Here is a 14,758-nt window from a genome sequence, read left to right as displayed (position 1 = left end):
AATCTACTGTACTGTGTAAAAACACCCCAACAATATTACAAGAAATATACTGCATAAAGCAAACTATATACTTTATTTGATCTAAAATATTGATGTTTTTTCATTATAGTAGCTTGTGAAAACCATACAGTAACAAATAAGTGATTAAATGCTACAGTATTCAGCAAACACAACTGCAGAGCTGCAAACATTGCAAACAGACTAAGTTCTACAACACCCAGTTGTCTTTGTGTATTTTGTGAATGAAGCGCCATCTCATGGTTAAATCCTGTAATTGAACAAATGGGGAAATTGGGCAACGCCCTCTAACAATTTGGCAACACCCCCAGCCACTGGCATCCGCTGGGCTTTTGACTGGGACACACCCATGTGAGTCTGATCTGGAGTGCTACATCTGTAGGTATAAAAGCCACGGCTCGCCACTGCTGAGAGACCTCTGTATGTTCAGGATCCTGAACTCATCCGAGTTCTCCTGTCCACAAAGGATACCACCAGTTTGCTATGGAAATAAAATACAACAAAATACAGTTGAGCTAATGTTGTTTAACTCACTTTCTGACGCATATTAGAGTACTTTTCTAAGATACCAGAGAAGTTTGTGCATTTAGACCCTCTGGTCTGAACAGATTGAAGGCTACAGGTTAGAGTCTGTTACTTACCCAGCCGTAATCGCCATTCCCATGTAAACCCTTCCTAAATCGATAGAAGATGTTTGACATGTTTTGGTTCTCCATCACTTCCAAAAAAACACAACTAAGTTGTCCGTACACAGAGTAAAATGTGAGTGTCTTCTCTCAGTACGATCAGTTTGTGAGTGAAAGAGTTCTAGAGGTAGAGAATGTTCTCTGGCCTCTGTGTTATCATGGAACCGGAACACGGAACCTTCTCTGCATGGAGCATTCTATCCTTCTGAAATAGATGGATGGATAGATGCATTCTCTATGGACAATTTTGAGAAAAAAACACACATTCAAAGCTTGTATAACATTAAAGGTGTATTCAAAGTGCAAATCTTAGTTCAGCATTCATTTAGCCTTTATTTATACAGGTGTATATCTCATTGAGACACAAGGTCTCATTTTCAAGAGAGACCTGTTCAATGGTAACGCTACCACACAAAGTTACAGACAGACAGGACACTAAACACAGAGGAAACACTAAAATACAACACCGTAAAAAAATCCATATACAGTCAGATATAGCAGATGCAAACACCCACAGATGATTTCTCCAGCTTTTTTTAAATGAGTTTAAAATCCGTGATGGGTATCAAACTGGTCAGCTTAAGTTCCTGCTGAAGTGTGTTCCAGGTCGAGGGGGCAGAGTATGATATGGCTTTTTTCCCAAGCACCGTGCGTACTGAGGGGACGGACAGAGTGATGTAATTTTGAGATCGTAGTCTATAGCTGTACTGTTTGTGTGATATGTAAGTGGATATGTAGAGGGGCAGCAGTCCAAGCATAGCGGTATATATGAGTTTGTACCAGTGCAGTGATCTGCGCATTGATAATGATGTCCAGTTGACTAAAGCGTACAGCGTGCAATGGTGTGTGAGGGGTTTACAGTTGGTTATGAACCTCAGAGCCCCATGGTAAACAGCGTCCAGCAGATGAAGGGAGTGAGCTGAGGCGTTCATGTAACAACCCAGTCTCACGGCATTTCGTGTTATAGTCACGAAATTAATTGAATCCATTGATTTGTGTTCACCAACACGATTTTCGCATTTCTTTCGTGTCACACAGAACGATTTTTTAAAAGCAATGTATTTCTATTGGTAGTGTGTTTCGTGCCTGCACCACGTCTTTTTTTCCGGTCGGGTCTTGGAATACCAGAAGCTGTGTGGTTCATAAAAACATGTTCTTACTCAATATCTTACCCTAAGCCTAATCCTATCCCTTTTATTTTAAATTGTATAATGTCGGAGTTTTTTTGTCCGCAAGGAAAATAAATGGGGCTCAGAGCCTCAGAATACTGAAATCTGTATTTGTTGTCATCTTTTTTTCCTTCTAATTTGTTATTATTTGGTGCAGGCACGAAACATACTACAATAGAAATACATTGCTGCTAAAATCGTTCTGTCACAATACTGAAATCTGTATTTTTTAATCTGTTTTTCCTTCTAATTTGTTATTATTTACATCGCTTTTATAATCGTCCTGTGTGAAAAAAATTGTGAAATCGTGTTGGTGAACACGAATCAATAGATTCATTTTGTGACTATAACATGAAATGCCGTGAGACTGTGTTGCAACCACACAACATCCCCGTAGTCCAAGAGCGGCAAAAATGTGGCAGCTACAAGCCGTTTCCTCGCACTTGTGGAGAAGCAGGCCTTATTTCTAAAAAAGAATCCGATTCGATTCGATTTACACACGATTAACGATTAACCCTATTGCACGTCTGTCTGTCCTGGGAGAGGGATCCCTCCTCTGTTGCTCTCCCTGAGGTTTCTCCCATTTTCCCTTTAAACTGTGGGTTTCTTTGTAAGTTTTTCCTCGTACGATGTGAGGGTCAAAGGACAGAGAGTGTCGTATTGTCATACTGATATTCTGTAACATTTGTGATATTGGGCTATATAAATAAACATTGATTGATTGATTGAATCCCAGTTTTAATTTAAATTTCCTTAAGAGATTGTCAATATGTGGTTTGAAGCAGAGATTTTCATCTATAGTGATGCCTAAGTATCTGTCGGTGTTAACAGCTTCAATGGGGTTATGCTGTGCAGACATGATGCAGGGAAAACAGTTGGTAACTTTTTCTTATTGGAAAACAACATGACTTTTGTCTTATCTGAATTTAACACCAACCTAAGGTGGAACAGATGTGACTGAAAAGTGTCAAAAGCAGACTGCAGACGTTCAAATGCAAGGCCAACAGTGCTAGCACAACAGTATCATCTGCATATAGATGTACAGAGGCATCAATACTTTGAGCCACATCATTTATATAAATAGTAAAAAGGGTCGGTCCCAAGACCAAACCTTGAGGAACGCCTCTGGGCACATTAAGAAAGCTTGAGAAGAGACCGCTGAATTTTACACATTGCTTGCAATTTGAAAGATGGTTTGCAAACCAACCAACAGCTTGGTCAGACAGCCTCATATTGCTCGAGGCACGGGCCGAGGAGGTGGAGTTGCAGCAATCTTTGACTCAAGTTTACTTATCAATACTAAACCAAAATGTAATTATACCTCTTTTGAAAGCCTCGTTTTTAGTCTTACGCATCCGACCTGGAAAACTTTGCAGCCAATCTTATTTGTTACAGTGTATCGTGCACCAGGTCCTTATTCAGAATTCTTATCAGAATTCTCTGAGTTTTTATCAACTTTGGTTCTCAAAACAGACAAAGTAATTATCTTAGGTGACTTTAATATTCATGTTGACGATGATAAAAATAGCCTTACTGTTGCATTTAACTCTATATTAGATTCTGTTGGTTTCTGTCAGAGTGTAAATAAACCAACCCACTGTTATAATCACACTCTCGACCTTGTTCTGACTTATGGTATTGAAATTGAGCAACTATTAGTCGAACCGCATAATCCTGCTTTATCCGACCATTTCTTAGTAACTTTTGAAGTACTGTTACTAGACTACAAAGCATTAGTCAAAAGCTCTTGCAGCAGAAACCTATCTGTTAGTGCTATAGCCACATTTAAGGAAGAGATTCCACCAATACTTAACTCGATAGCATGTCTGCATGTAGGGGAGGAAACTTATACAAAATGTACACCACCCCAAATTGATCATGTTGTTGATAGTGCTATAGATGCGCTGCGAATAAAATTAGACTCTGTTGCTCCTTTGAAAAAGAAGAAAATAAAACAACATAGATTAGCTCCATGGCATAATGCCGAAACCCGCAAAATAAAGCAAAAGTCTAGACAACTTGAAAGGATATGGCGTTCCACTAAACTTGAAGAATCTCGTTTAATTTGGCATATTACTCTCAAGAATATAAGAAAGCACTGCGTAAAGCGAGAGCAGCCTACTACTCTTCATTAATAGATGAGAATAAGAATAATGCAAGATTTCTTTTCAGCACTGTAGCCAGGCTGACAGAGAGCCACAGCTCCATTGAGCCTTCTATTCCCATAGCACTCAGTAGTAATGATTTTATGTGCTTTTTTAACGATAAAATTGTTACTCTTAGAAACAAAATTAATGACCTCTTGCCTTCGACCAGTATAGTGTTATCAACAGCTCCCGGAATCGTAAGTTCTAATATTACACTAGATAGTAAACTAGAATGCTTTTCAGCCATTAACCTTGAACAATTACATTCAATGATTCTCTCTTCTAAACCATCAACTTGCATGTTAGACCCAATTCCAACTAAGCTGTTGAAGGAAGTTTTTCCATTAATTAGCACTTCTTTATTAAATATTATGAATATGTCTTTATTATCAGGCTATGTTCCACAATCATTCAAAGTAGCAGTGATAAAACCGCTTCTTAAAAAGCACAACCTCGATCCAGAGGTTTTAGCCAACTATAGACCTATTTCTAATCTTCCGTTCCTCTCAAAAATTCTTGAGAAAGCGGTCGCAAAACAGTTGTGTGATTACTTAAAAAACAATGATTTATTTGAAGATTTTCAGTCTGGCTTTAGAACACATCATAGCACAGAGACAGCTCTGGTTAAAGTCACAAATGATATTCTAATAGCCTCAGACAAGGGACTTGTCTCTATTCTTGTTTTGCTCGATCTCAGTGCTGCATTTGATACTATCGACCATGATATCCTATTGCAAAGACTAGAGCACTTAGTTGGCATACAGGGAACTGCTTTAGGCTGGTTTAGGTCCTATCTATCTGAACGCTCTCAGTTTGTACGTGTTAACGATGAATCTTCCACGCAAACCAAAGTTAGCCATGGAGTGCCACAGGGCTCAGTGCTCGGACCTATTTTGTTCACATTATATATGCTTCCGTTAGGCAATATTATAAGGAATCATTCTGTAAACTTTCATTGTTATGCGGATGATACTCAACTATATTTATCAATCAAGCCTGATGAAATTAATCATCTAAATAAAATTCAAGACTGCCTTAAGGACTTAAAAACGTGGATGACCTTAAACTTTTTGATGTTAAACACGACCAAAACTGAAGTTATTGTACTTGGCCCGAAGAATCTACGAAACAAATTATCTAAAGACATACTAACTATGGATGGCATTAATTTGGCCTCCAGTGAGACTGTAAGGAATCTTGGTGTTATATTTGATCAGGATTTATCCTTTAACGCCCACATAAAATCAATTTCAAGGACCGCCTACTTCCATCTACGTAACATTGCAAAAATCAGGCATATCTTGCCTCAAAACGATGCAGAGAAACTAGTCCATGCATTTGTTACTTCTAGGCTGGATTATTGTAACTCTTTATTATCAGGGAGTACCAAGAAGTCAGTCAAGTCGCTTCAGCTGATTCAAAATGCTGCGGCTCGTGTACTAACCAGAGTTAGGAAAAGGGACCACATTACTCCTGTTCTGGCTGCCTTACACTGGCTCCCTATAGAACACAGGATAGAATTTAAAATTCTTCTTCTCGCCTACAAAGCCCTTAATGGGCAGGCGCCATCTTACCTTAAAGAACTCATTATACCCTACTGTCCTACTAGGGCATTGCGTTCCAAGAATGCAGGGTTGTTGGTTGTTCCTAGAATCTTTAAAAGTACAATGGGAGCCAGAGCCTTTTCTTATCAAGCTCCACATTTGTGGAATCAGCTTCCAGTTTGTGTTCGGGCGGCAGACACCCTATCCGTTTTTAAGAGCTTAAGACCTTCCTTTTTGATAAAGCTTATAGTTAGGGCTGATTAGATTCAGCCCATAGTTTTGCTGATATAGGCTTAGTTTGTCGGGGGAAGTAAGATTACTTCTTCCTTCTCTCTGTCTATACCCGTGTACACTCATGTTCCGATTAACCCAGCTTCCCCAAATGTCTTTCTTTTTGGTGTCTATATACGCTGGGATCCGGAGTCATGGATGATCCTGCGGTCCTGTGTCCTGGATCGCGAGCGCTGGATCTTGAGTCGTGGCTGTGGTCCTGGATCATAGGTCCTGGATGGATATCCTCGTGGATTCATCTTCCTATTATACACACATGCATTTCCAAACATTTGGACTACCTATGTTGCAAATGTATTATCTTTTCAATTTACACACGGCATCTATTGCACGTCTGTCCGTCCTGGGAGAGGGATCCCTCCTCTGTTGCTCTCCCTGAGGTTTCTCCCATTTTCCCTTTAACCTGGGTTTTCTTTGGAAGTCTTTCCTTGTACGATGTGAGGGTCTAAGGACAGAGGGTGTCGTATTGTCATACTGATATTCTGTACACACTGTGAAGACCACTGAGATAAATGTAACATTTGTGATATTGGGCTATATAAATAAACATTGATTGATTGATTGATTGAAGAAAGCTTGAGGAGAGACCGCTGAATTTTACACATTGCTTGCGATTTGAAAGATGGTTTGCAAACCAACCAACAGCTTGGTTAGACAGGCCTATATGGGATAACTTCTGGCATAGAATGCCATGGGACAGCATTCACCTTCTTTCACCATTTATCATCATTTCCTCTTGAAACTATAACAGCAGAACAATCCATATTTCAATCTGAAATTGAATTGTAGTTTAGCTCTATGTACAACTGTCAAGCCAGCAGAATTATAAGTAAAGACACCACAAGTCCACCGGATACCAGATTTAAACAGATGGTAAAAGTACTCAGATCCTGTTCTTGAGTAAAAGTAGAAGAAGATAAATGAACATCCGTCTGAGGAAATGTGAGTCGTCTTATCTGCTAAAATGCTTTAGTTCCTGTTGTTGAGCAAAGGGGACTTTAGTGAAGAGGGATAAAGTTTGTTTGAGTTAGCCTTCAGACAAGGTTTGAAGACTAAAGCTTGCGAACAAACTTTTGTACAACATTTTAAGAATATTTTGGGAGCCATTAAGCTTCCTGAGTAGGTGAAAACTTTTAAACAAAGACTGGTTATATATTAATTAAAGTGGCAGTGTACATAAGAACATACCTTTTTAAAACAGATAACCTTTTCTAAAGTCTTTCATGTTTCAGTTATAATAATAATAATAATAATAATAATAATAATAGATTTAATTTGTTAGCGCTTTTACAGGTGCTCAAAGACGCTTTACAGATATAGTGAAGGGAAAAGAAAAGGAAGGAACAACAAATAAATATATAGTTAAAGTTAAAGTCAAATAATACAAAACAATCACACATTAAAAGCCAGATTGAAGAGGTGAGTTTTTGTGAGTTTTTTGAAGGTGGTGATAAGCTTACATCAACGTGTAAAGCCTCATTTGGAAAGGTGTTGTATTTGAGAATTTTGCTTCACTCACTTTACACAGTGCACATCTTTTTCTCATGCATATGCATATATATTACGCATCAAATATTTAGTATCTTTGAGGCCCACACACAGGTGTTTCCACTTGTTGTCTCATTTGACCCTTTCTCAGGCCTGTGTGGCTTGATTGACATCTCCCTCAGCCTTCTGTTGATCGTGCTGTACCTGCGTGGGCGGGACAACTTACCGTGTTAATGCTGTCATTGGTGTTTGGAGTTCTGAGACTTGACAGGACTTCCAGCATTTCTCTAATCAACTTCCAGCTGAGGTCTAATCAGCCAAACTGAAAACACCTGCAGAGCCTTTAATTGGCAAAGTAACTGGTGACTGTCAGATACATGTAGTGGAGTCAAAAGTACAATATTGTTCTCTGACATGTAGTGGAATAGAGGTGTAATGTCAAGTATTAGAGTACCTCAAATATAATACTTCAGTTAATGGACTTGTTGCTTTTCACTGCTGTGCTTTTGACCCCTTATTACAAAGCAAGCAAGCTTTCAAGGGTAAATATATGCAGTGTTCAACAAGGATAAACCTTTAAAAGGGATTGTTTTTTTGCTTTTTTATTATTATTATTATTATTATTTCATACTACAATATTTATCTTGTGACAACCAGGAGTTCTTGTCCTACACATTGGATTATCCTAATTAATTGTATTTATATTTGTGCAAAATGTTAATTAATTAGAAAATAAGAAGGTTTCTACAGGACACTGCTGTCACCTGGTGGTCAAAAAACTGAAGGAGAAATGCTGCTTACTACCTATTGGCTGCTGAAACATGACGCAACGTGTGCACACAAGGAAGTGAAACAACAAACGTTATTGAAGCTACCTCAGTAGAGGGTTAACATCACAGGTACGTTTCGGTTCACTTATCTGACCTTCTTCTTCAACACGTACTGGCTCTGATACATTTTTCTGTGCACAACAGTTTACTGAACTGTGTCGACGAAGTGTATACCCTTGTTTTATAGACACATACAGATATGGGAGACCTTCCTGTCAGTCCGCTGGTTCTGATTGGTGTGGGCTCCAGCTTCGCCTTCTCTGGCCTTTTCTATCATCTGTACAAAGGGAAGAAAGAAGAGTTGAAGAAGCTAAAGGCAAGTGCATACTTACTGAAGTCATGCTTAAGTATTCATACAGCTCTCGAGTAGTGTAATGATTTTAAAATGCTTATTTCAACCGGTTTCTTTTTGCTTTTCATTTTAGGAAATACCCATATTCAAGCCAGATCAGCATTTGGTGAAAGTACTGAAAGCGTCTCCTCACAGGCGGCTTCAGTATGTTGCTGTAGAAGGTACAAACACTATTGACACTTTAGTGAATGCAGTTTTGAATGGGCTAAGACCAGTGATAAAGTAACTAAGTACATTTACTCAAGTACTGTACTTATTTTTGAAAGATATGTTCTTGACTTAAGTATTTAAATGTTTTGCTACGTTGTACTTCTACTCCTCTATTTATTTGATACGTTAAGTTACTTTGCAGATTTAGATTAATAATGTGAAATATAATCAACTCTAAATCAGACTTTAGTCACACCTGGTGTAAATTCACAAGCTACCCTGCAGTATACAAAGTCATTCAAACTAGCTGCACCTTTACCAGCTTTGATAACACTCTATATATGAAAAACACATCATATATATTATTCTTAAATGGACCAATCTGCATAATGAGTACTTTCACTTTTGGTACTTCAAGTATATTTTGACATTAATACTTCGGTACTTTACATTACATGTTAGACGCTTTTATCGAAAGCGACTTACATACTCAATACTGTGGGCAATCCCCACAGGAGCGCTTTGGGGTGAAGTGTCTTGCCCAGAGACACAACGACATGATGACTGCAGTGGGGTTTGAACCAGTGCTCCCTTGATCCAAACACCTACGCTCTAGCCACTGCGCCACACGCCTGTTACTTGAGTAACATTTTGAATGCAGGACTTTTAGTTGTAACAGAGTATTCCTACACTCTGGTTTCTTCTACTTTTACATAAGTACAAGATAGTACTTCTCCCACACAGATGTTTTACAGTTTTCCTTTATATGTGTTTTTAGGTCTGGTGCAGGCGGATGGGGAGTCTCTGGCAAGTCAGTTTGTCCCTCGGTGTTACGGTGTGATTCAGAAGATCGCAGTGGAGGAGCAGTGGAAATTCTGGAACTCCCTCACCAAGACATGGTACAATAGACAACAAAACAAACCCAAAACTGTCCCTCTATCTATTACTAGTCTGTTGATAACAGTTTGATTACTTTTGCCAGGAATTCGCGAACAATAAACAGAAAAGAAACCAGCAACTCTGTGCCGTTCAGTCTGGTCAGCCCTGGGGCCTTCATCAATGACTTGTACGTGAAGGTTCAGAACCCTCTGGAGGCCTCCGGGTGCTACCTGGACAGGGTGTACTTTAAAAGGAGTCGGGCCGAGAAGGGCTTGGCAGACATGGTGATGAATGGCATCCTCGGGGAGGAGCCAGTGGCCATGGAGGTCAGCGAGGAGCTGCTGCGGGTGGGAAGCACCCTGACTGGGTATGGGGAGGTGGTGCTGGAGGGAGGGCAGGTGATGAGGCTGCAGGCCCCGCAGGACGGCCGCAAGTTCATCCTGGTGCCCACCGACCACCGGAGCTTCATGGACGGGCACGAGAAGTCCGCCAGTATGTGGAAGATGCTGTCGGCTGTTACTGGCATCACAGGGCCGCTATTCTAACCAAGGTCATCTGTGGGTTAGTGGGGAACCAGGATGGAAAATCCAAGAAGGCCTGAAGACGATACTGTAGCTTTAACGGCTGTGTGACCGCTCGCCAGCTCTCCAAAAACTGCCTCAGGTGTTTCGTTTAGATTCCACAGCAACTTCCTGATGCTAAGATAATGTACAGTCACTTGTCAAAACTTCCTCAAGTGTTTTATCTAGATTCCTTAGATCCATCATGAGGCTAAGATTATTAGTCAGTGTGTCATCTTGTAAGTTTTGTTTTCCCATTAAAGTAGCAGCTACAGGGGCCTGTGAGGGTCAACACACAACATTGGACAAAACAGAAAGCACAGGAATTTATAAAACATTTACAAATTGAGAAAAAAATAAATACACTTAAAAATAAAGCTGAACAGAATCTTAGATGTTGATACATTTCCCACATTGTGATTATAATGTGCTCAATGTGTTTTGATCCAATGTTGTTCTGCTGTGACAGGCACTACTTTTTTGAAACCATCATGAACATATCTGATTTCTCCTGCAGTCACTAGGACATTTTTGAATATCTGAAAACTGATGACACCTTAAATGTGGCATTTGAGTATTGTTAAACTATTGAATCAAGGGAACATTTTTGTAATTCAATTGTATTTCTATAATGTAAGTTTTGTGGAGTTGTGTGGCGTAATCAATCTTTTACTTTCACTTTTGATTTGCAAGAGTCTAACTGAGCCTGATTAAAATTGAATGTAAACAATGTTTTGGACTGGCTCTATTTGCAGATATAATGTTCTACCTCTTACATAAGACCTGCAGTCTGTTTGTGGAAACAAAGATAACACGTGATAAAAGGGATGTGGTGATATCTTTAATAAAACCTTTATATTGAGTGAGACATTTTGTGTTCTTTTCCAAGCAATCGGGGTCTCTCTTCTTTAATTGGATATTGACGTTCACAGCACACCTGGCGTGATAATGTGTCTGTCTAAACTGTACAGAGAAGATCCTGCTGGATGTTAGTGACAGAAAGCTGCTGTTGCCGGGGGTAACACCAGCTGCCTGAATCCCTCTTTCTTCAAGTTTACAGTCATCTTTGTGCTCCTCATTATTCCCCTTCCTCCTCTGCCTCCTTCAACCACTGGATGAACTTCTGAAGCTGGGGGGGAAACATACATCAGAATAGAGTGACACAAGGCCCTTAGGCAAGTTGAACAATTAGAATGAATTTCAGAAAAAGTCCAAAAACGATGAAAGGATATGGAAAACAAATACACAAAGGAAGATATTCAAGTAATTTGTGAAACCTATAAATTGCACAAATGTATTTATTACTCGTAGATAATGAGGGTTTCATTATTTAAATTTTTTTATTTTACATCATTGACAAGTTTTAAATTAGGGGGAAGATGGTAGACCCAGAAAGTACTACACACTGAACAGGTTAAAAGAGTGAACAAACTCCACTTTGTAAAACAAAAGTCAGTTTACACAATTACTCCCTTTTATTTAGATATTGCATAATGGTTTGGTCTTCCATAAATAGTTTGAGAGGATAGTTGGTGTTCAAGTCAATGTGGTTAAAAGGCAAATCTGATTTTTCCCCCTCTACATTGCTTTAACTCATTTTGAAAATGCATTTTATTCCTCTCGTAAATAATTTGACAAAGACATGTAAAAGGTGCATCATAAATGTACAGGCCTTGCTATAAACATTTAAAAGGAAAGAAAGAACAATATCTGTGCTTATTGAACTCTTTTACAAACACTACTTACACTTAAATGTACTCAATGCTATCACATAGTCAATGATGTTGTGCTGGAAACATATTAGTGATTTCTCCAGTGACAGTTAGTTACAGTGCCATCCTAACTTTAACCCTCATTATATCTTTATATTATAATAATCATTTAGAAGTGTGCTGTTCCTACCCCCCTGGTTCTTGCGCAGCTGCTTGCTCTGGTCGGTGACGTCTCCCTGGGAGAACCAGCGCATTATCATGTCCTCCTCCAGGATCTCCAGCTGGTACATGTTCATCAGGACCTGGGGTGTGTAAACGTCAATATTACATGGTGGCTGTTTCATGACTCATATCTTTCCGTTTGACCAGACTTTCCAAAGCCTCAAAGCATTTTGCATACACATGTCAGCTTTCACCCAGTCACACACACTCCGACAGAGGCAGAGGCTGTCACACAAGGTGCCACCTGCTCAGGGAAACTAGCACTCTCACACCAAGCCGCCTGGAGCTATTTGACGTTAAGTATCTTGCCCAAGGACACATCGACATGTTGAATACAGCGACAGTAGATCCAACCAACCACCTTTGCCATTAAAGGATGAACAACTCGCTCCTGAGCCCCAGCGGCCCAGCAGAAGAGATTTACGAGTGTTTCTGGAAGTGATGACTGACTGACCTTGAACATCGCAGCCCAGTGACTCTCCTGCTCCAGGAAGTGCTCCTCGAAAGCAGACAGACAGTCCAGGTGGTCCTGGGCTCTCTTCACATAGTTCTTAAACACCGGCGCCCATTTATCCAGCAACTGAGAAGCAGAGGAAGTGCAAGAATTAGTCAGATCCTTAACTTGGTAAAAGTAGAAATATTATGGTCTTAAAAAACACTCTAGTACAAGAAAAAATCCGTACGTGGAAAGTACAGAATATTACTATATTATTTTCATCACTAACAAATACATATGTTGTAGTTTTCAATGAAGAGCCATTTGATATAGTTGGTTGTGGTTATATATTAAAGGTCCCATGTCATGTTTGTTTGTAGCCTTTATTTAACCAGGTGAAAGCCCCTTGAGATCAAAAGATCTCTTCTTCAAGGGTGACATGCTTTTCCGGTTAGTACCCGTCCCCTTGTGTGTTATGAAGGTTATTATGCATGTAAACGGTCTGCAGAGTCAAAACCCTGTAGCGAGTAAAACTAACACAGAGAAGATCTGGCTATGCTGCCCCTGGTGCGGGTACAAGTGGAGCCTCGCAGATGGGGGTGCTGCAGCCCCCTCAGTACAGTGGGCTCACAGGGAGGGGGGGCAGGAGCTCCAACAAGCCGTGTAGGACAGAGAGTGAACACACATACTATACAGAGATGCTGTTTGAGAAACCAATGTGATTTTGGAACATTGAACAATGTAAATCTATTCTAGTAGACCTCACCAACGGAACTATGATCAGTAGAAATGGCCATGACATGGGACCTTTAACAACATCATTCTGTTATATCATAAAAGCAAACCACGTGTTTTATATGTAAAAAATAATCTATGAGTGTTAAATAAATACAATGGAGTAAAAATGACTATATTTGTGTTCCTACAATATAGTAGAGTAGAAATATAAAAAGGAGCATAAAATGTAAATAGTCAAGTAAAGTACAAATGTGTCAAATTGGTACCTGGGGTAAATGTGTGTTGTTAGTTTCAATCATTGCTATGGACACGAAAAAGGCCAAATTCTACATTTGATTCTATCATCTTTACCGGGAGGAGCAGAGCCACGTATTGCGATGTGGTGATCTCTGGGCCCTGCTGCTGGAAGGGATACTCCAGCACCACCCTGGTTATAATCTGCATCACCTCCTTCAGAGTGATGTTGTAGGCGTACCTGGAGGGAGAGAGCGTGTCAAAACTGAATCTGTCTAAAGAGAGAAGACTGCTGGCAGTGTTTGGTCCCTTCTTTTACTTGAGAGAGAATCTCGTTTAATTTGGCATATTACTCTCAAGAATATAAGAAAGCACTGCGTAAAGCGAGAGCAGCCTACTACTCTTCATTAATAGATGAAAGAATAATGCAAGATTTCTTTTCAGCACTGTAGCCAGGCTGACAGAGAGCCACAGCTCCATTGAGCCTTCTATTCCCATAGCACTCAGTAGTAATGATTTTATGTGCTTTTTTAACGATAAAATTGTTACTCTTAGAAACAAAATTAATGACCTCTTGCCTTCGACCAGTATAGTGTTATCAACAGCTCCCGGAATCGTAAGTTCTAATATTACACTAGATAGTAAACTAGACATTTTCAGCCATTAACCTTGAACAATTACATTCAATGATTCTCTCTTCTAAACCATCAACTTGCATGTTAGACCCAATTCCAACTAAGCTGTTGAAGGAAGTTTTTCCAATTAATTAGCACTTCTTTATTAAATATTATGAATATGTCTTTATTATCAGGCTATGTTCCACAATCATTCAAAGTAGCAGTGATAAAACCGCTTCTTAAAAAGCACAACCTCGATCCAGAGGTTTTAGCCAACTATAGACCTATTTCTAATCTTCCGTTCCTCTCAAAAATTCTTGAGAAAGCGGTCGCAAAACAGTTGTGTGATTACTTAAAAACAATGATTTATTTGAAGATTTTCAGTCTGGCTTTAGAACACATCATAGCACAGAGACAGCTCTGGTTAAAGTCACAAATGATATTCTATAGCCTCAGACAAGGGACTTGTCTCTATTCTTGTTTTGCTCGATCTCAGTGCTGCATTGATACTATCGACCATGATATCCTATTGCAAAGACTAGAGCACTTAGTTGGCATACAGGGAACTGCTTTAGGCTGGTTTAGGTCCTATCTATCTGAACGCTCTCAGTTTGTACGTGTTAACGATGAATCTTCCACGCAAACCAAAGTTAGCCATGGAGTGCCACAGGGCTCAGTGCTCGGA

At 39.6% G+C, this 14,758-nt stretch overlaps 1 protein-coding gene, 1 long non-coding RNA gene and 1 pseudogene across 2 annotated transcripts; 1 reads left to right on the top strand and 2 right to left on the bottom strand.

Moving 5' to 3' along the window:
* Positions 1-255: 255 nt before the first annotated feature.
* On the bottom strand, positions 256-928 carry LOC139435607 (uncharacterized). Its single transcript, XR_011644832.1, has 2 exons — positions 660-928; positions 256-499 (listed from the first exon to the last, which is right to left on the bottom strand). It is a non-coding gene; the product is annotated as an uncharacterized lncRNA (long non-coding RNA).
* Positions 929-8,008: 7,080 nt separating this feature from the next.
* LOC117461801 (mitochondrial ubiquitin ligase activator of nfkb 1-A-like) lies at positions 8,009-10,976 on the top strand (annotated as a pseudogene).
* Positions 10,940-13,705, bottom strand: LOC117461802 (translation initiation factor eIF2B subunit epsilon). The gene is made up of 4 exons (XM_071206343.1): positions 13,574-13,705; positions 12,503-12,628; positions 12,019-12,128; positions 10,940-11,244 (listed from the first exon to the last, which is right to left on the bottom strand). The coding sequence occupies exons 1-4, from the start codon at positions 13,664-13,666 to the stop codon at positions 11,193-11,195; spliced, it is 381 nt and encodes a 126-aa protein (XP_071062444.1). The 5' UTR covers positions 13,667-13,705; the 3' UTR covers positions 10,940-11,192.
* Positions 13,706-14,758: the final 1,053 nt, after the last annotated feature.

Source organism: Pseudochaenichthys georgianus, chromosome 17 (assembly GCF_902827115.2).
Source record: "Pseudochaenichthys georgianus chromosome 17, fPseGeo1.2, whole genome shotgun sequence".
In the NCBI taxonomy this organism is placed as follows: domain Eukaryota; kingdom Metazoa; phylum Chordata; class Actinopteri; order Perciformes; family Channichthyidae; genus Pseudochaenichthys; species Pseudochaenichthys georgianus.
This window is presented reverse-complemented; position numbering and strand designations above follow the sequence as displayed.